The sequence below is a fragment of the Stomoxys calcitrans genome, chromosome 3 (genome assembly GCF_963082655.1).
Source record: "Stomoxys calcitrans chromosome 3, idStoCalc2.1, whole genome shotgun sequence".
NCBI lineage: Eukaryota > Metazoa > Arthropoda > Insecta > Diptera > Muscidae > Stomoxys > Stomoxys calcitrans.
This window is the reverse complement of record NC_081554.1, coordinates 195,519,966-195,541,470: the sequence shown is the minus strand read 5'-3', so window position 1 is coordinate 195,541,470 and position 21,505 is coordinate 195,519,966. Positions and strand designations below refer to the sequence as shown.

The window sequence follows — 21,505 nt, the reverse complement described above, 5'->3', positions numbered from 1 at the left end:
AATGTTCAGAGTCACAAGCGGACATGTTAATCTATGCCCCACGAAGGACCTCGTAATTTTAAAAGAGTCAACAAGCAATGGAAAATTTTATAACTGAAAATTCCTTCTCAAGTTTTTTAATCTAAACATCTGTTATAATATCATGAATTAAATAATAACTTAAAAGGTTCGATATAATCTTACCTAAAGGTTTATCTCAAAATAATAAATGGTCTTATATAATGAAAATACTATCTTATTGTTTGAGTGTTATAATAAAGGGGTATTGGCCAGCTGTAACTAATAATTAAAATTGAAAATCAATAAAAAGGGCATGTTTGTACGATCTACATTTATAATCAAGAAATAAATGCGTAATTATCACTTAAAAGTGTTCGGTGGCAAAGGCATAAAACACACCTTAAGTCTCTTTAATACTGAAATGACATTTATTTTAAATTAACCAGTAAGGGAAGGCATAAGTCGCGCGGTGCCAAATTTATAATACCCTACACCTACCCTATAAATACAAAGTGGAAGCTATATATAATTCCGAACCAATTTTGATGGACCTCGGAGGATGTTTTCAGATTTCAGATCTTAAAATCCCCGTATCAAAATTCGAGCAAATCAAAAATGTAATAATGGCGGTTCACAAATGTATACAAATTACCCAACATCTGACAAACATATATATGGTAGTTACATCTTAATCTGACCCGATTTCGACCAAACTTTATAGATATTGTGGATGTCGTCGAGTAAAGCGTTGTACAAAATTTTTGGGAAGATTGGTCAATAAATGCGCTTTCAGTGGCTCTAGGAGTGAAAATCTGACGATATATATATAGCAGCTATATCTAAATCTAGACCGATTTCTACGAAATTCCCCAGTAATCTCGAGAGTTAAGAGAAAATCATTCCTACCAATTTCAAGAGAATCGGTTGACAAATAACCATTTTTTTTGCATTATTACTACAAATCGGACGAACATATATATTGCAGCTATATCCAAATCTTAACCGATTTCTATGAAATTTACCAGTAATATCGAGAAACGCTAGAAAATCCTTCCTACCAAATTTCGAGAGATTCGGTTTACAAATGACAATTTTATTGCATTATTACTGCAAATCGGACGAACATATATATGGGAGCTATATCCAAATCTGAATCGATTTTTTCCAATTTCAATAGGCTTCGTCTCTAGCCCGAAAAATATGCCGGTACCAAATTTGAAACGATCGAATGAAAATTGCGATCTGTAGTTTGTACACAAATTACAATGGACAGACGGACATAGTTAAATCGAATCAGAAAGTGATTCTGAGTCGATTGGTATACTTATCAGTGGGTCTATCACTCTTCCTTTTGGGTGTTAAAAATAAATGCACTATTAAATTTTATTTTAAGCTCTTTAGACCTAAGTTCCGTAAATAAAGATTCCTCTTTATTTCATTTGTCTCAACGTTTCGTCAATTTTTGTTGACATCTTCAGGGGATACGTCTATTTAATTAAAACATTACATTATTTCAAATCCTAATGAAAATATAATTAACTTACAATAAATTAGCACATTTATTAACAACGCGACATTAATTATTTTGGAGACAATTTGAATTTTAATATCACAGATCTTTATATTGCAACACGGTAACTTATACAAATATTGTTTGTTTCCTCTTTCAAGTTCATCGTCCTATCTAAGACTAAATTATTCTTAGCATAAAGTGCTTTTTGCCGTATCGATTTTTCGACTTTTCAATATTAAACATTTTTGCGCGTTAAGAGGATTATGTGTCTAATATATTTTGTTTTGCCTTTAACTCTTCATTCCTTTCTATCATACGTATGTTAAATTTTTCTTTGCATTAATGGCAAATGTCTATGCTTTCGCCTTATTAATTCAATAGCGATTAAACTTCCTTTGTTTGTTTTAAATAATTTATAAACATTTCAAATTTCTAAGCAATAAAACGAGTATGTTTCTCAAGTCTTTTGTTTGACCTACCAGAAATCTACTGAATTTTTTAGGATATGTAAAACTTTCTTTTTTTTTGCATAAATCTCACAATATCTACAAAAGAATCAATTTCAATAATTTTAATTGATTTTTTTTTTTATTATATATTTAGTTATTACTATTATTTTTTTAATTAATGGTGTATATTTGCCTTTTTATCTTACAGGTGCTTTTCTTTTGCTTTCCCTTGGCATATTGGCAATATGTACTGCTGCTTTGATAAAAATCTTTCATCCTTATGATTTAATTTTCAAATGGGTAAGTATATCACATCTTACAAAAAAAAAAATTTAATCACTTAAAAAAAAAATATTTTGAAAATAATAGTTTCACATAATTATTAATAATTAAAAATCAATAAAAAAAATATTTAAAAATTCATTTTTTTTTAATTTTTCTACATATTTTAATTTAATTTAATATTCAGTCTTAATTATTCTTTATTTACCAACAATATTAAGCCATTATTTATTTTCAATGTTAATCTTCTATTCTACTTTAACAATTACTTACAGAAACTCACAATGTCGGAAGGTGGTGAAATTTTTAATTTGTGGGCTCAACCTCCAGTGGATTTATATTTAAAAGTATATTTATTCAATATAACAAATGCAGCCGCTTTTCTGGAGGGCAAAGAAAAATTGAACGTTGAACAAGTTGGACCATATGTATACAAGTAAGTCAGAAAAATAGGTAGAACGCCATTAAGTTTTTTTTTAAGAAACTAAGGTCACAAAATCTTTGGATAAATATTAGGAAAGTTATTAACTTTAATATGGATTACAAACGTTGTAAAAAAATTTTTCAAAAAAAAAGAAGAAAATTTTCCAATTTTGAGAGTCTTTCTAATTTTTCGAAAATTTTCAATTTAAAAAATGTTTCTAATGTGTTTTGTTCAAAAATAAATTTCCTCACTTCAAGAAAAAACATTTACAATTTCTACTTTATTTTATTAATCTCTTCGCTCTAAACACATCTGCTATGCAAACAACAACATTAGTCAAAACACTTTTATAGCAAAAATGCACTAAGCCGCTTGAAATCTTTAGTTAGATCAGATTAGTCATAAAGTTGTTAACATAGACATGATTTCGTTATCCCATTAATTAAAGTAAATACATATCAAATAAATTCTACTCTTAAATAGACTTCCGTATTTGAATAAGGCATTTATAAGAATTTGCATATATTTGAGCAATATTTTATAAACAACAACAGAAACAGAGCACTTTTACAGGTGGTCAATAAACATATGGCATTTATTATAATTAAATTTTTAAAAATTGTTATTAAAAATTTTCTCATTTCTTTTTCAACTTTTCTAGGGAAATTATGACACACGAGAATGTAACATTCAATGAAAACAATACCATGTCAACAAATCCCAGTCATCCTTTGGTATACCAAGAACATCTCTCAGTTGGCCGCGAAGATGATGAAGTTGTAATGCTAAACATTGCCATGTTGGTAAGTAACGAATTACATTTCACATTAATATAAACAACAACAACGAAAAACACAGACGCCGGAACAAAACAAAAGCGTAAGGTCATAAATAAGCCTCTGAACTGAAGTGTTGGCAATACAGCAGACAGAGGCAAATAAACACGTCGCGTGATGTTCACATGTTATTGAATATTGTTACTGAAGTAGCAGGCAGCAGCGCTGTTGCTGAAGTAACAGAGTCACGCCAATCAGTGGTGTTGAAAAATGCGGCAACAGATATCTACCTATCTGTTTTCTTAGCATGCAATTGTTTGAATGGAGGAGTCACAGCTGAAATATGAAATATTCGATACCTCTAGAAAGCAATTGTTAGGTTGGGTCAATAGATGTTACAAATTGAATTTTTGTATAGTACCATAATTTGAGGTGAAAATAATACAAAAATATAGTGAAAAAAAGATACCGTTGAGTCCTTATGTTCTAGTTAGCCATAATTAGCATATCCGATTTAGGCTACCAATTGCAATGAGAAGCCATACAGCGTGAAAGGCATGTATTACAACTCATTGTACGTGTTTCCAGCTATGAATCGATCCGAATCTGGTTCATCGAACCTTTCCCCCCAAATATTGCTGTTTGCTCATATCAGATCAGGTTTTACTCATACCTAATCATGTATCAATTACCTACAAAGTTAATCGCCCCATTCATCGTTATAACAAATCAATTTCTTATTTTATTTATATGGCAAGTGATTATTAAAAGTATATATATGCAAATAAAATATCAAATACATATGTAACTACTAAAAGCGGAAATTATCGCTTTAGCCACTATCAACGTTGTAAATTAATTGAACAGTTTGATAAACGCAATTTCTATTTGATTAATTTGTTTACAAAATTAAAGACTTAAACAGCGAAGGAGATAAAGGGCTAATGTGCGACGTATTAAGGGCCAGATAAAGTTATTTCAAATATTAAAAACACATTTCAAACCCAAACTCAATAACTTGAAGATATAAAAACATGCATACTTGTCATAGAACCTCACAAATATTGCCAACCAATAGGAGGGGAAAACCTCCGCTGGAAATTTTCTCTGATGGTCTCGCCAGGATGGGAACCTAGGCGTTCAGCGTCATAGGCGGACATGCTAACCCCTGCATTTAATTTTATTTTTAATGCCCACCACCATATGATAGTTGGTACATTTATTTAGTCATTCTGTTACCAACACACCGAAATGTCCTTTTCCGACCTTTCAAAGTATAAATTTCTGATCGTCGTAAAATTCTAAGATGATTTTACGATATGCGTCTGTGCAACCCTCCATCTTTCCGTCCGTGTGTTCGAATGTTGTAATCACAGTACAGTCTTTAAAAATTTAAATTTTGCACAGACTCGTATTACTTTTACAAACAGATTAAGTTCTTGAGTGGCCAAATCGAACTTTAATTTAATATATAGATGCCATATTTACCAATCTGGCGATTTTGTGTCTTAAGCCCACAAAAGCCGCATTTTTTGTCCGGTTTCACTAAAATTTGAGTTGTACTACGGGCCCCGAGATTTGACCTGACCATTTACATATAGCTACCATATAGACCAGTGTCGGGCACATGTGCTAGTGTGTGTAATATTTCAACAAATATGTGTAATAGTGTGTTTTAATTTTCCCACCACTGATATACATCCATCTGCCATGGATCCATAAAAGCCGCATTTATAACCCCACATTTGGATATCAATATGGATATAGTAGAGTTGTAATAAAATTCAATAATAAATATATCCATGGTGGTGGACACGGCCAAACTTTATGCGTTTTTTCTTTATTTATAAATTATTAGAACTTTCTAAAAAGACATTTTTTAAAATCTTTTATTAAACTATTAAGTTTGGGGGTAAAGCTCTATCAATGTCAATTGTTATTGTGACAAGCCCTTTTTCAAATAATACTTTATTTTTATTGTTAAAAATTATAATAGAAACGTTTTTTATATACTTAACTTATGGCACGCCAGGCATGTCAAAACATCACACTCAAATTCCCCTTTTTGTCTCTTCTCTTACTTTGTATCAGCTTTGACGCCACTTGTCACGACACCAACGATGCAAAATTCTTAACAAGGAAAAAATAAATCGATTTTTTAGGAAAGCTAAAGCTCAAAGAAACTTAACGTTAATAATAAAAATAAAATGAAATAAGTTAAAATAAAATAAAATAAAATAGATTAAAATAAAATAATAATAGCCAAAAATATAACAACTAAAAATTTAAAAAAAAAAACATATATTTCTATAATTTGAAAAACAAAAAATATAGAAATATCAAATAAACTAAAAGAAACTAATTTAAAAAAATTGTGATTAAAACTTAAAAAAATGAGTGCTAAATGATATACAAATTTAATTGTATTTATTCGAAATCACTTTCGCTTATTGCAAATGCAAATGAAAATGAAAGTTTTTCTCACAAACATCCCATTAATGAAGAGTATTGGAATTTCTTTCAGTGGACTTAGAACTTGACTGAAAGTCCCAAAAGTGTTCACCACAGAAAAAATGTTCATATGTTGTCACTTGGTTTCGAAACGTGCTAACGATATTTCCCAATTTCTTATAGCCACTGAAAAAAGTCTCAATATGAAATTAAAAATATTATTTTTTATTTAAAAATATATATATTCCCTTTTGCTTTTCAGCTGTACATAAGAATGTGGAAAAATTTACATATGTATGATTTAAGCAAATATTTATCAAAAGCTAATATTGAATTGTCAAGCGCACGCCTTTCCACTTTGCCTAAATGTCAAGTTGACTAATGATTATTTAATATGTATGCTCACAAAATGAAAACATTTCATTAAAAAGCGCAAAAAAAAACGATACCCAATGAATTTGAGACGTAATCATATAACAAATTGATCACTGTAACATAGCACGATACGCAAAACTGTTTATGTTTCTCTAACCACCTCCTCCTACCCTACTATACATGTAAAGCTGACTCTCTTCCCCCCTCCCACCCTCTACATGGGCATTGTCTCATAACGAGTGAGTGTGGAAATTTTTTATTTGCTTGCAACTTGATTAGTCAGTTAGAAATAAAATGTTGTCATGTGTACATATTCCTATCTCATTGAGCATGTCTTGATTCATGCGAGTGAATAGAATAGGGGAAATAACGTTAGGATAGGTCTGGTATAAATCTCTCAATCTGATTGTTCGATGTTGTTGCTACTCCCTCAACAACAACCAAATGGGATGATGTGCTACTCATTCTTAAGAGAATAAATTGGCAGTTTCTGTTAATTTGTCACATGGGCATTACAGTAGACTGTTAATTGCCATAAAATGCAATATTAAATGCATGAAGGCTATATATGTGTGCATATGTGTCTATGCCAGCGTTTGCCGGTTTTTCCAAGTTAACTCAATGAATCTGTTAATGACACTTGCATTTATATTCATGTGAATATCGTTACATTTACAACTTGTGGAAAAATTTTCAGAACTCTGAGTCAACCTGCTACAGAAATTTCCGCTAAGAGTGAGTGAAAATGCGTTTTTTTTTTATCTCAAAACAAAAAAAAACGGAAATAAAGCTTTGTGTGAACTTGAAAATAAGAAATTTTTTTGTTAGAGATTTTTTTAAAAGAGTTTGTAGATTTGTTTATAAATACACACACAACTATTTATTAAAAAAAAAAAACAATTAAAAACAAGTTCGGCCACCTTTCGTCATAATCCGGTGAAAAATGAATAATTTATGCCCCCATAACAAATTCGATACAGATATTGAATTAAATCTAATAAGTACAAGTCATTGTTAAATTTTTTCATTTCAAATTGGACAATAAATGCGCCTTTATGGACCCAAAACATTATATCGAGAGATTTGCTTATATGGCAGCTATATCCAAATCTGAACCGATCTGGGCCAAATTAAAGAGGGCTGTCGGAAGGCCTAACACAACTTACTGTCCCAAATTTCGGCGAAATCGGACAATTAATGCGCCTTTTATGGAACCAATGCCTTAAATCGAGCGATCGGTCTATATGGCAGCTATATCCAAAACTAGACCGATCTGGGCCAAATTTCAAAAAAATGTCAAGGGACGTAACACAACTCACTGTCCCTAATTTTGACGACATCGGGCAATAAAAGCGCATTTTATGGGCCCAAGACCTTAAATCGAGAGATCGGTCTATATGGCAGTTATATCTAAATCTGAACCGATCTGGGCCAAATTGAAGAAGGATGTCGAAGGGCCTAACATAAACTCACTGTCCCTAATTTCAGCAAAATCGGATAATAAATGTGGCTTTTATGGACCTAAGACCCTAAATCGGCGGACCGGTCTATATGGGGGCTATATCAAGATATAGTCCGATATAGCCCATCTTCGAACTTAACCTGCTTATGGACAAAAAAAGAATCTGTGCAAAGTTTCAGCTCAATATCTCTAGTTTTAAAGACTCTAGCGTGATTTCAAAAGACAGACGGACGGACATGGCTAGATAGTCTTAGATTTTTACGCTGATCAAGAATATGCATACTTTACAGGGTCGGAAATGAATATTTCGATGTGTTGCAAACGGAATGACAAAATGAATACCCCCAATCTTCGGTGGTGGGTATAAAAACACATCTATGAAAAAAATGTTTAAATCAGTCTAAAATTCAATGTTATGGGAAAATTGAAGTCAGCCTTCTAAGATAAATATACATATATTTTAAACAGTTGATTTTACTAGCAAAAATATTTCTTTAAAGGGCTGGTTATGTCGCTCTGTCTTACTCTCTCTCTCCTTCTCACTCAAACCACCTAACAAAGTGTTCCTTTACCACTCACGTGCCTTTCATTTCTTATTTCAACTAATCAACTTAAACACAAGCTAAATGTCTAGTTTTTGCAGCAAATATTGTCCATAGAAATAGTTTATTCATTTTATTATTTAAACTGCATCAATATGACATGTTTCAATTTGCATATAAATTAACTTGTCTTTACAATAATTCTTCCGTAGGTTTTTTTCTATTGATTCTTAGTTCGAACTATTTATCATGGAATAAGAAAAAGGCCTGCGTAAATAACTGCTGCTGTATGACAAAAACAACATGTGAATAGTCGTACTCGAAATCTGTTACCATGTACTGGAATTGGACTAGAAATACTGCACAAAACGACATAAATAAATAGAAGTTCTAAAGAAACCAATTGTAATTCTTGATAATTGCCCTGATGCATGTTACAGTTAATACCTATAGAGTCCATTTGGTATATGACTTATGAAAAGTAAGAACTCCAACTAGTTTATGGCTTTCAATTACAAACAGACTTTGAATAACGAACCTTTATAGCATAGGGCATATAAAAGCTCATAAAAAAAAAACGGACATGACTTAGGTCCGTTTTTTTTTAATTAATTCACTACCTAACTATCAATCATTTGTCACTTATTGCCAAATGAATAGCTCGTTAATGTATTGCTTATACCCTTCTTGGGCAAAATTATTTGAATGATATTAAAGGGTGATTTTTTTGAGGTTAGGATTTTCATGCATTAGTATTTGACAGATCACGTGGGATTTCAGACATGGTGTCAAAGAGAAAGATGCTCAATATGCTTTGACATTTCATCATGAATAGACTTACTAACGAGCAACGCTTGCAAATCATTGAATTTTATTACCAAAATCAGTGTTCGGTTCGAAATGTGTTCATTCACCGTAACGTTGCGTCCAACAGCATCTTTGAAAAAATACGGTCCAATGATTCCACCAGCGTACAAACCACACCAAACAGTGCATTTTTCGGGATGCATGGGCAGTTCTTGAACGGCTTCTGGTTGCTCTTCACTCCAAATGCGGCAATTTTGCTTATTTACGTAGCCATTCAACCAGAAATGAGCCTCATCGCTGAACGGTGAATGAACACATTTCGAACCGAACACTGATTTTGGTAATAAAATTCAATGATTTGCAAGCGTTGCTCGTTAGTAAGTCTATTCATGATGAAATGTCAAAGCATACTGAGCATCTTTCTCTTTGACACCATGTCTGAAATCCCTAGTGATCTGTCAAATACTAATGCATGAAAATCCTAACCTCAAAAAAATCACCCTTTATATAATATCTAACGCGTGCAAAAAAATAGAGTTGGTGTCAATAGATACATATATGACGCGTTAAATTGATATTAAGATAATGGACATTAAATTATTCTAAACAGCTTTCAAAAGTTGTATTGGACAGGTAAATGAGTTATTAATAACAGCCTACTATCAATCAATAATTTCACAAAAAAAAAACGTTTTCAAACTTTTTCCAGTAGTTTGGAGTAATTATAAAAAACCCTTAACCTCAAATTTTTTAATGAACTTGATTTTGCAAGCCTACGTAATTTTAAAATTATGGGCTATATCTGCCAACTGAACTATTTCAAAATCATTGTTTAAAAATAAAATATATAAAGAGCAATAAAATCTAATATCTAATATCTGTTGACCGTAACTTGGCTAATAGCTAATAAATTTAAAACGACTTTCAGTAAACGATAAACAATCGCTAATGATTTTATTAGTAATTTATAGTTATTTAAATGACCCTATAGGGGTGGGTCAGTAACAATCTTGAAAAGAAAATTTTAAGTTTTTGAAGAAATTTTTTAAATAATAAATGTCCAAACTTTATAAAATTTCTGAAAGCTCAAATTTTAAAGAGTACAAAAATGTGAATGTTTCTCCTGTCTCTGTTTTTTCTATTTGTTTTTTAATCGTATTAACTCAAACAGTAAATCACTTTTTTTCATTTTTATTTTAATACCAAATCAATAATTTTCCTTTTTATTTTCAGGCCATATCTCATTTGACTGCTGATAAGCCATTTTTTGTGCGCATGGCCTTGAATAGTCTGTTTATGACCCAGGACTCTCGCCCCATTGTTCGAATGACAGCCAAGGAGTTCATGTTTGGCTATGCAACAACTTTGACATCATTGGGAAATACCTTTTTGCCAGGCTGGATACATTTCGATAAAGTTGGCTTGGTCGATAGGGTAAGTAAATTAGTTAGAATATCTGCGTTTAAATAAAATGTGGGTTAGTAAAAAACCGATAAATATCGATAAAAACTAAATTGGTTTTTATAACAAAAAAATTAAATATACATTTTTTTAATGTTAATATTATTTAAGACCCTCGTCAGCTGATTTTAAAAATGGAAAACAGATGATAGTCATTAAATCCGGATTTTAATGCTGAGTTTACATGGCACATCTTGATTGTACTCATCGTGTATATGTGTTGATTACAGCTTTTGCCTAAAACGGTACATCGACGTTTTCTTTTCTTTGATTTTATTTAATTTTTCATACTTTACTTCTCATTTCTTAACCTTATTTGTCACAGAACATGTTTTTCAATATCTGTCAAATAATGACTACACATTTCTTTATAAACGGTTATCGATAGACGTCATTCATCGAAAAAAATCAAATGATTTTGATGTTTCAGCCATGACTGATGGTTATGTATACATGTGACGAATACACCTTTTTTTCGCCAAAACTATTACAATGACCATACATCAGATGTGCTATGTAAACGCAGCATAATATTAAATTTCACAGTTATCGATATTTATCGATAAAAAATTAAAAAAAATATTTTCCTTAGTTTATTTTACAACTGTCTTGTTCAAGTGATATTCAGCTTATACAATAAAAAAGGAAAAATATTTTCTTTAATTTTTTGTTATCGATAAACATCAATAAGCGAAAATTTAGAAACTCTGCATTGTATGAGAAGTCTTTGTCTTCAAAAAACGCTAATCTTTAAATTATTTATGTTATAATTATTTTAAGATAAAAACTTATAACTACTTTTAATAATTTATAATTAAAAAGTTTCGATATTTAACGATATAAAAAGTTTAAAAATCCGTAATTATCGATAAAAATAATATTTGGCTATCTCATTTTAGCACTGTAAACTTATATGTCATATATAATGCATAGATTTGCAGCACAAAGTTGTACTACATATATATCGATATTACCGATAAGACAAACTTTGCAGAGTATATATGCTTAAATAAAAATACACAATATTTCCTAAATTTTTAATGGAACTGATAAATCGAGCATTATAAAATCTACAAATTATTGTCCAATCTTTTGCTTGAAAAAAAGCTGAGCTATACATTTTTTATTCTTTTTTTCATTTATTTTTTTTTCTTAATCAATAAAAATGTGTTTTGTTTCCTTCAATATCACTTAGCTTTACTAACTCTTCAATATTTTATCTATTTTAGATGATGGATTTCAACAAAGATTATGAAACCTTCCACACTGGTGTTTCTGATTCTCGTATTTCGGGCCTGTATGCTACATATCGAGGTTCAGAAAATCTGCCTCAATGGGATGGCGATCATTGCAGCAACATTAATTATGCTTCGGATGGTGTTAAGTTTCCCAGTTTTCTGGAACCCAATGACACCATTAAATTCTTTAGAAAAAGTATGTGTCGTCCAGTTCGATTACGACGTGCTGATGATGAGCGTATTCTCAAAGGAAGTTTAACTGGCTATCGTTATATCTTTGAAGAGAACATGTTGGACAATGGTCGCGTTAATGAGAAGAATAAATGTTTCTGTCGCAAAGGTAAGAATCTAAGAAAAGCTTTAATTAAAGCAAATAACATTAATCAATCCCATGGCAGTCGGTTGTATGTACCGAATTAAGCCGATTAAATCCTTAATGGGCAAGGGCTGCGGCCTCGGTGTACAGAACACTACTACAACAGCAACAACAAATATTAAAATTTTTTAAATAAATTATTCTTTATAACAAAAACAAAATTTAGTCATAAATAGTTCGCTTGGGGTTTACAAATAAATTCTAAATATATTTGCATTCATTACTGTTTAATGCAAATGTTCATGACAGTAATTCGATATTTAATGAGGTGTTTTCCTGCAACTTCTTTATGGAATGCTGTTACTAACAAACCTCATCATATATTCATAATTTTATACACAGTTGTATTAAAGTAAAACAAATTAACTAGTTTGTTGTATTTTAAATTGTATTGAATGCCTACAAACCTATAATTAAAATATTGATAGATTAATCGGCAAATATTGATATGATACACAAGTTACAAGTCAATACTTTTTTTATATTTGCTGTTTTTGATTGATTTCGATTTTGCTGTTTGCTTATGGGTGAAAGAAAGTTTGCGTATAGCACATTTCTTTGTAGGCTCTGAGCTAATAATTAAAAGTAAGGAAATGAAAGTCACTTTTTGTATTAAGTAAACTGTCATTTACAATGATGCTAGTCCAACTTTTCTTTGGAATAGGAAGATTTACAATGTTCTCAAAATTGTATAATTAATAGCTTGGGAAGTTGCCATATTGAGATATCCAACGCCACAATTATAACTAAAAGACTTGTATTGTAATAAATTGCACAACTCTTGTTACAAAGAAACAAGTAAGAGCGTGCTAAGTTCGGCCGGGCCGAATCTTATATACCCTCCACCATGGATCGCATTTGTAGAGGTCTTTGCGCGGTATCTCTTTTTAGGCAAACAAAGAATAATGAATAAGAGCTGTTTTGCTATTGGAGCTATACCAAGTTATAGTCCGATTCGGACCATAAATGAATTGAATGCTGAACATTGTAGAAGTCATTGTGTAATATTTCAGTTCATTCGGATAAGAATTGCATCTTGTAGGGGCTCAAGAAGCAAAATCGGGAAATCAGTTTATATGGGAGCTGTATCAAGCTATAGATCGATTCAGATCATATTGGAGGTGTTACAAACAGAATGACGAAATTAATATACCCCTATCCTATGGTGGAGGGTATAAAAAGTGGTTAAGCACTGTTTGTCTTCTATTAACACAAAACCATGTTCGATAGGAAGACCTAACCCCACCTTATGATATATAAAGTGTGGACTACTCATTTAAACTAAACCTTCTTACAAGCTGAGCTCTTGGTACCTAGGATTGATCAAAGATTTTCTTTTTCAAAATGTGGTTCATTCTTTGTTTTAAGAAATTAAAAATCACCACATCCAAAAAAGTTTAAGAGCAAGTAATCAAGAAGAATAAGAACAAGTTATTAAAATGTCCACTGAGAACACCATTTACCTTAAGATATCAAAACTATTATAGGAAATAAATCAATATCACTTCACATCAATAGAAAATTCAAAAACCGATATTGCACTAAATTGCGTTTCATTTAGTAAGTTCTTCACTGCTAAATGCAATTACAGCTATTCATGCTATTTCAATGACGATATAGAACATAGTCTTAACAAAAACATAAATCTTTTAAGCATGCGTCAGCCACCATCCTGGAACATAATCACCTTTATATATTTATATACACATTCACATATAATGATCTTATTAATGTCTTTATTTCAGGTTATTGCCAACCAACTGGCTTGGTTGACGTCACCGACTGCTATTACGGTTTTCCTATTTCGCTATCATTTCCTCACTTTATGGATGGCGATCCCAAGCTACAAAGAGATATAACTGGTTTGGAACCCAGCAAGGAAAATCATTCTTCAGAATTTATAGTACAGCCGGTAAGTTATTGCGACTCAACAACACATCTAGCTAATTCAATAAGGGAAAATCATCGTAGGAGAGTTAGTCAGAGGATTAGGGTCATTATTTTAGTTTGTGTTTTACTTGGTCTAGTAACCAGTTTATCCACCTGGACATTATAATGATATATTATTGGATTCATTCTTATGCTAAATGTCTGAATGTCTTCTTTAAATGTTGTTCGCACTTTGTTTCTGTTGGTGTTGCAACCATTACAGAATGTACAACTGCATGCGAAAGGGGTTTTTTGTATTAAATCACGTTTCGGTCAAGATTTCAAAGAATGATATGCCCAGCAACTATTATCCCGATAATTTGCTGTTGCCTTAAATTAAAGGCGAAATAAATGAGAGACCAGCAATCAAGTGTAAGTCATTAGTATAATGGTTTGCAATTATGTTTTTTTGGTCTTTCTTTTCTTATAAAGGAATATCACATGCAGGTTGGCAAAAAGAACAACGAACTTTAAAACATGTCTCGATTGAACTATTTTTGAGGCAGCATAATTATGATAAATTGCTTGGAAAATATTATGACTTCGGGGGGTTATTTATTGCATTTTAAAATCAATATTGATGAAGCCATTGAGTATACAATCACCTGAAATTAATGTTAACGTTTTAATTTTGAAATACACGGAGAAAAATAAATACAAATTGTCAACGATTATCATTATCATTCTGCCCACTGAAAAGAACATTAGAAAAAATTGTCAATGATTGTTATCTGCTCATTATTGCTGGTCATACATTTGAGATCTCCAGCCACGTAAACTTCTGTACCATATAGTGTCACCCTGTGCGGACTTAAGGAACTTCCGGCTGAAGGAAATCTATCATTCGGTTAACATTAAGCCGAAATCTAATCGTACAGTATTCTTTGACATGGGAGAAGCAGCCCTGCTGTTCAAACTTGGCTTAAGGAAATCTATCATTGAGCTGAAATCTAAATCGTAAAATGTTCCTTACTGAAAATGTTCGATCTTAAATTTGCATTTTTGCCATCAAATACCAAGATAGTTGTAACTGCTGCTTAATTCAATTATAAAATTAAAATGATATTCGCCCCAAGAGGAAAAAAAAAATTGGAAATAACTTATTACTTATCTTTATTCGTTTAAAACATTTTGCCAGCTATCGAATTTCACATAAATTTTCAATTGTCATAACAAATAATTCAAGTGTCAGAGTACCAATATAACTGCTGCTAAATACTGGCATTTGTTTTAATTGTTAGTTTTATTTATTTTTAATAAACAATTATAACAGGGGGTGGTCGGTTAATGACTGGGAGTTATTAATTAAAAACAATTAAAAAAGGCATAATAGGCTTCCGCGCCTGATATATTGAAGAAATTATATAGGCAGGTCAATTAAACTTTTAAGGGCTCAATAAATCAAAATGGCCCTCCTGGGCCCTTGGACTTCCTGGGCCTTTAGAAGCTAGAGAAGTCAAGACCCAAGAATGGTTTATATGGCATAGTTATCAAAACATGGACCGATTTGGCCCATTTACAATCCCAACCGACCTACACTAATAGGAGGTATTTGTGCAAAATTTCAAGCGCCTAGCTTTACTTCTTTGAAAGTTAGAGTGCTTTCGACAGACGGACATGTCTAGATCGACTTAAAATGTCATGAAGATCAATATATAACTTTATGGGGTCTTAGTCGCTTGTTTGATGATGTTACATATGGAGGCCACCGTGGCGCAGAGGTCAGCATGTCCGCCTATGACGCCGAACATCTGACTTAAAATCCCGGCGTGAACATCAGAAAAAATTTTAGAAGTGGTTGTCCCCTTACTAATGATAGCTACGTTTTTGAGATATACTGCCACGTTTAATCTCCTCTACCAAGTGGTAGAAAATTTTGTACTTAGTAGTACAAACGGAATGATAAAATTAGTATACTCCCATCCTATGGTGGTATACCCTCCAGTCTTAATATTAAGTAAAAATCTTTCACCGTAGGATATGCTTACCTAAAAGCTATCAATTTCAGCCCAATCGTATAAAAAAAGAGTCCTATTGGGGGGAACGATTATTCAGCCCAATCAGATAGAAATTCAAATTCATTTTGAAATTGTTAAAAGAGTTATTTGCTTAAGATAGAAATTTCCTTAATATTAAGTAAAACATCTTTCATCAGACTTAGTATACTTAAATATACTAAATGTCAGCCCAATTGTATAAAAAATTAGGCCCATAGATTTTCAACGAACGAATAACCAATCCAAGCAGATAGAAATTGAGACTTTTAAGGGCATTCAAAGAAATGTTGGACAATTTAACAGGTTTTTGTTTTTAGAATAAAAAAAAGTTCCTTAATATTAAATAAAAAACTTTCAATATTGTTGAGTAGCAAAGCAGATAACGACTGTTGAAGACGGTCGCATAACTATAAAGTTTTTGTTTCTCATTTAGATGTATCATATCTGGAAAATGCATTTCATTGAATTGCGAAATATCGATGCATAAAAAATAATAAAGAAAAGAGAAAATCTAGAAAGACCTCGAGTTTGAATTAAAAAAAAATAATCAACATAAAAAAAATTTCGCAAAAAAAAAATTTTTACCTAATATTAATAACTTTCAGCCCACTCTGGTAAAAAGTGAGCCTTTTAGGAACTAAAGAAGCAAATAATCAGTGCAATCAGATAGACACTGAGGCTTTTAAGCACATTAAGCTATTTTTGGCATGTTTATACGATTTTTGTCTTAAAGATAAAAATTCCTTAATATTAAGTAAAAAGTTTTTTACCAAATGAAATTTTTGCTTAAAATGTTGGAAAATTGAATAGTTATAATTGGACTGATTTAGTTCAATAAATCTTCCAAAGTTGTTCAGTATGCCATTTCCCACGAATTAACAATTAGCAATGTCCTTCCACGTATTTGTTCGTGTTCACCCTCTATTCTCTTTTTTACTCCTCTTACACTTCTCACTCATTCCTGAAAGACCGGTGGAACAAATTTCCGTTTACCAAACCATTTACAATTATGATTTGCCATGAATTAATGCAAATCATAAAATGTACTAATGCTTATTGCAGTTACTTGATACATTAATTTTATCTAGCTAATTTAGAATTTTGTTCCGGCATATATCAAATAGACGGAAATTTGTATCAATGTCATTTTAGTTGCTCTAACTAACTTTTCCATGTGAAAGGTACTAGTAATGCTGTGTCACAGGCTTAATTATACAATATAAAATAGCAGTTTAGGATATTGCAATTTCATTAAGTCAATCAATGGTTTTTGCTTAAAGCAATGAGAAAGTTAACATTTGCCAGTTACAAAACCCACACACAAGTGCAACGTTAGACAATCAACGGATGACCAGTAATCAATCCCGACATAAAATCAATAAATTTGAATGCCATCAACTAGCCTAGCCAGTTGTTGCAAACTTAATAATTATATTATTTAATTTTTTTTTACTAAAATCATCTATAAAAAATACAGCAACATAAATACTGAATTCGCTTTGCTGCATCAAACTGTTAAACTTTTGAATTGTTTACAATGGAGAATTTTCCCAGCATTTGCCTTGAGGCAAGGCATGCACAACTGTTTAGCATTTAGTTTTAGCATTTCAATAACTTCCTTTTGACTTTTATTTTAATAAACTTTTTTTCTTATTTCAGGAATCTGGCTTACCACTTTCTCTATCGGTTAAGGTGCAAATCAATATGCATTTCAAAGATTTGTCCGCCTACAGTCGTGTTAAACGTTTTAGTCATCTCACTATGCCCATGCTGTGGTTTGAAATCGTAAGCTCTCGTATTGTTATTGTAAAGAACATTTTTTAGCATATATTTTTTTTCTTTACTTAGACCTTACCCGAATTACCCGAGCAATTGGATTCCAAATTCAATTTCTATTTGAATATCCTACCCTATGTGGAGATCTTTGGTTTCTGGGGAGCCCTAGTATCCGGTTTCGCCTTATTGCTATATGCCGTTACGCGTGCCACCTTGAGATTAACCACCATGACCCGTAATGGCCAATTGGAACTTAGTTATGGCAAAGCCAATCTTCTACAGGTGGCCTCAAGTGGTGTCTATAAACCTTGTGAAATGACACTTTTACACACAAATGAAAAGCCTAGTGTAATTCTGTGCAACAATGGCCATGAAACAAATGATTTGTATACAGAACTTAAGCCCATGCAAAAACAGTTGGAGATAAAACGTGATTCTTTCGCCTTGGATATGGAGCCTGGCCTTTCAAGTAGTGAAGCCAGCAGTGGCGATGAGGATAATGAAAGTCAGACGGCAACACTAACACTGAGTCGCAATTCTACATCTTCTTGCTCCTCCGTAGATGGTGATGCAGCAAATGATAACAGTTTAAATTCAAATTTACTCAGCTCTGATGAGGATGAGGGCGAACAAAATGTAAGTTTTTCTTTAGTATGGAAAAGATGGATTGAAGATTTCATTACTTTTGATGGAATTCATTTAAAATTATGTTGACTCGTATACCCATTATAATAACATAAAACAAAATATCTTTCCAAAAAGGGGAAAAACTATTTAAGGTACTGAAATATCAGTTGGAAACATAGAAGAGTCTTCTTTCTTATGGGCCTAAGACCCTAAATCGGCGGATCGGTCTTTATGACAGCTATATCAAAATCTGGACCGATCTGGGCCAAATTGAAGAAGAATGTCAAAGGGCCTAACACAACTGTCCCAAATTTCAGCAAAATCGGATAATAAATGTGGATTTTATGGGCCTAAGACCCTAAATCGGCGGATCGGTCTATATGAGGGCTATATCAAGATATAGTCCCAAATAGGCCATCTTCGAACTTAACCTGCTTATGGACAATAGACTGTAGCGTGATTTCAACAGACAGACGGACGGACATGGCTAGATCGTCTTAGATTTTTACTCTGATCAAGAATATATATATTTCATAGGGTCGGAAATGGATATTTCGATGTGTTTCAAACGAAATGACAAAATAAATATACCCCATCCTTCGATGGTGGGTATAAAAATTCGCCTAAATTTAATGTTCGTACAAAAAGTCGACTATATGTAATCTTTGTCTGAAAAAATCTCTTGCCTTTCCCTAACGAAACATAATAAAGTATATACATATATTATGTTTCATATTATTTTGATGAACCTTGCCCATGAACCATTTGCCATTAAGGAACTGGGGCAAACTTCTCACACATCAATTAGTACTGTCCGATTCAATTTCAAGCTCAATTATAAAAAAAAGTTAATTTTACAGCACCAAAAACGATTTATTCCATTTTTGAGATATGCCTACAAAGTCATTTTGAAAATATAAGCTATATATTACAAGAGGATTACTGTCCCATTAAACCTTATTAATATTAAAAACCTATTTCTATAAATTTACATTTGGGCCATTCCATATAAGAGAGTAACATTCTTAAAATTAAGGCTCACTGCCACATTTATTTCTCAGTATGTCGTTAAGCATACAAGCCATTTTATTGGTAGACGTACTTATGAGCATGTGCTGCCTTTGAAAATTATCATAGCTTTTTTTATTATATCCAAAAATTATTTCTCCCTTGTTATATTTTCCGTTTTGCTAAATGCGTGCGTAGCTCGTGCTACGATTAACTTTATGTAAATTTATTTTTGCTAATTTATTTTAAAAAAAAATTGGCATAGGTTCCTCAAACCGTTTAGTGTGGATATGTTAATGCTATGGAAAACCCACTGGCTATGATAATATGTCGCATAAAAAAATTTAATGACCAAAGGCAGCCTAATACATTGTACACTCCAGAAAAGAAATCCAATGATATTCCACTTTTTTGCGATATTTGCGTATAAAAATTAAATTTGTTCATAATTTTGCATAACTGCTATAATCTGAAAAGTTAAGAAAGAAAACAAACATATTTTCAAAGAAATTGAATTTCGTCTAAATTTGATAAGAAACTAAAATTTTGTCGAGATTTTCTTAAAAATCTAATTTTTTTCAAAATTTTCTGTAAATTTCTAAGTAAATTTTTTGAAAATTTTCTGTTCTAAAATTTTTTCAAAATTCTCTGTTCTAAAATTTTTTAAAAATTTTTTGTTCAAATTTTTTTTTCAACATTTTCAATAAAATCCAATTTTATTCAAATTTTCTGCAAAAACGAAAATTTTGACAAAATTTCGATAACAAATTTTACTGAAAATTTCTTCAAAAATAAAGTTTTGTCAATACTTTTTAGGAAAATTGTCAAATTATCAAACAATTTCATATATTTAAATTTTGCTAATTTTTGTGACATCAATTAAACTTGGCAAAAGTATTGGGGGGGGGTGAAGAAACGCCCGTCCGCATGCAAGCAAGGATTTATATACGCCGGAGCTTGTGGCACCCCCCGTCGGAACCATCCTGTTCCCTCAATGAACCTCAGGAGGCATACCAGAGGTACGTTGGCAAGTTAACCCAGATGACAGAAGAAACGGCTCCCCAGAAAGGAGAGCCTACTTCTCTGCAGACCTAGACAGGAACACAGCAAGTGCTCAATACTCTCCTTCCCATCCTCAATGGTGAGGAGACTATTCAATTTTCGAATTTCTCCATAGAAATAAAATTTTGTATACATTTTCAAAAATTTTATTTTAACGAATTTTCTCAACAAATTCGAAATTTTTTTGAAATTAAATTTTCGTCGAAATTTTTAAAATTAAAAAAAAAAACCGAACATATTTAACGACCATGACAATATGGATCTTAAATGAAAGGTCTTTGGGAGTAGAGCACGAAAATGAATTTTAACTTTTGAGATCAAGTCTCTTGGGATCCATCCCACCCCCAACCTGAGGGCCGGGCTCAGCTAGTTCTCTATAAAAATAAAATTTTGTGTAAATTAAAAAAAAATTACATTGGTGCCAAAAAAATAGTGAATATTTTCTATAATTTTTTTAACTTTCAACAATTTTTTTAATTTTCCATAAAAGTTTTAATTTTCCCCAAAATTTGTAACAATTTTCAAAAAAAAACTTTGTCGAAATTTTTTCAGTAAAAATAAAAATTTTTTGATATTCCATTAAAAAATTTGATCACAACTTTCTACGAAAAAATATTTTTTTTTTATTGAAAATTTTGGCGAAATTTTCAACAAAAATTTTTATAGAAATTTTTTTTAAAAATTAAATTTCTTCGAAAATCTTTATACAAATAACATGATTTCGAAACGAAATTCTGAGTGTACCTTTATTGTTTCCTCTATCATGCGCTCCAAATTGTTTACATAAATATTGATAGTGTAGAATGTAAAATAATCCAATGCCAGGTTTTATTGCTTTTTTTGTCTTGCGCCTATATTCAATGGGTCAACATCATTTTCGAGACTAACCAATACATCGCAGCATATCTTGTAGAAATTCAATCATTTTGTAAAAAAAATTCGCATATGTA

The 21,505-nt window shown here is 31.6% G+C and overlaps 1 protein-coding gene across 4 annotated transcripts in view; it reads left to right on the top strand.

Moving 5' to 3' along the window:
- Positions 1-21,505, top strand: part of LOC106082157 (scavenger receptor class B member 1) — a 92,013-nt gene that overhangs the window by 69,431 nt on the left and 1,077 nt on the right. For all 4 annotated transcript variants that reach the window (XM_013244689.2, XM_059366076.1, XM_013244545.2 and 1 more), the window contains exons 2-9: positions 2,171-2,262; positions 2,520-2,680; positions 3,330-3,471; positions 10,315-10,515; positions 11,772-12,120; positions 13,902-14,068; positions 17,742-17,867; positions 17,931-18,494. In XM_013244689.2, the coding sequence (XP_013100143.2) occupies positions 2,171-2,262; positions 2,520-2,680; positions 3,330-3,471; positions 10,315-10,515; positions 11,772-12,120; positions 13,902-14,068; positions 17,742-17,867; positions 17,931-18,494 (1,802 nt within the window). The remainder of the gene's footprint in view (positions 1-2,170; positions 2,263-2,519; positions 2,681-3,329; positions 3,472-10,314; positions 10,516-11,771; positions 12,121-13,901; positions 14,069-17,741; positions 17,868-17,930; positions 18,495-21,505) is intronic.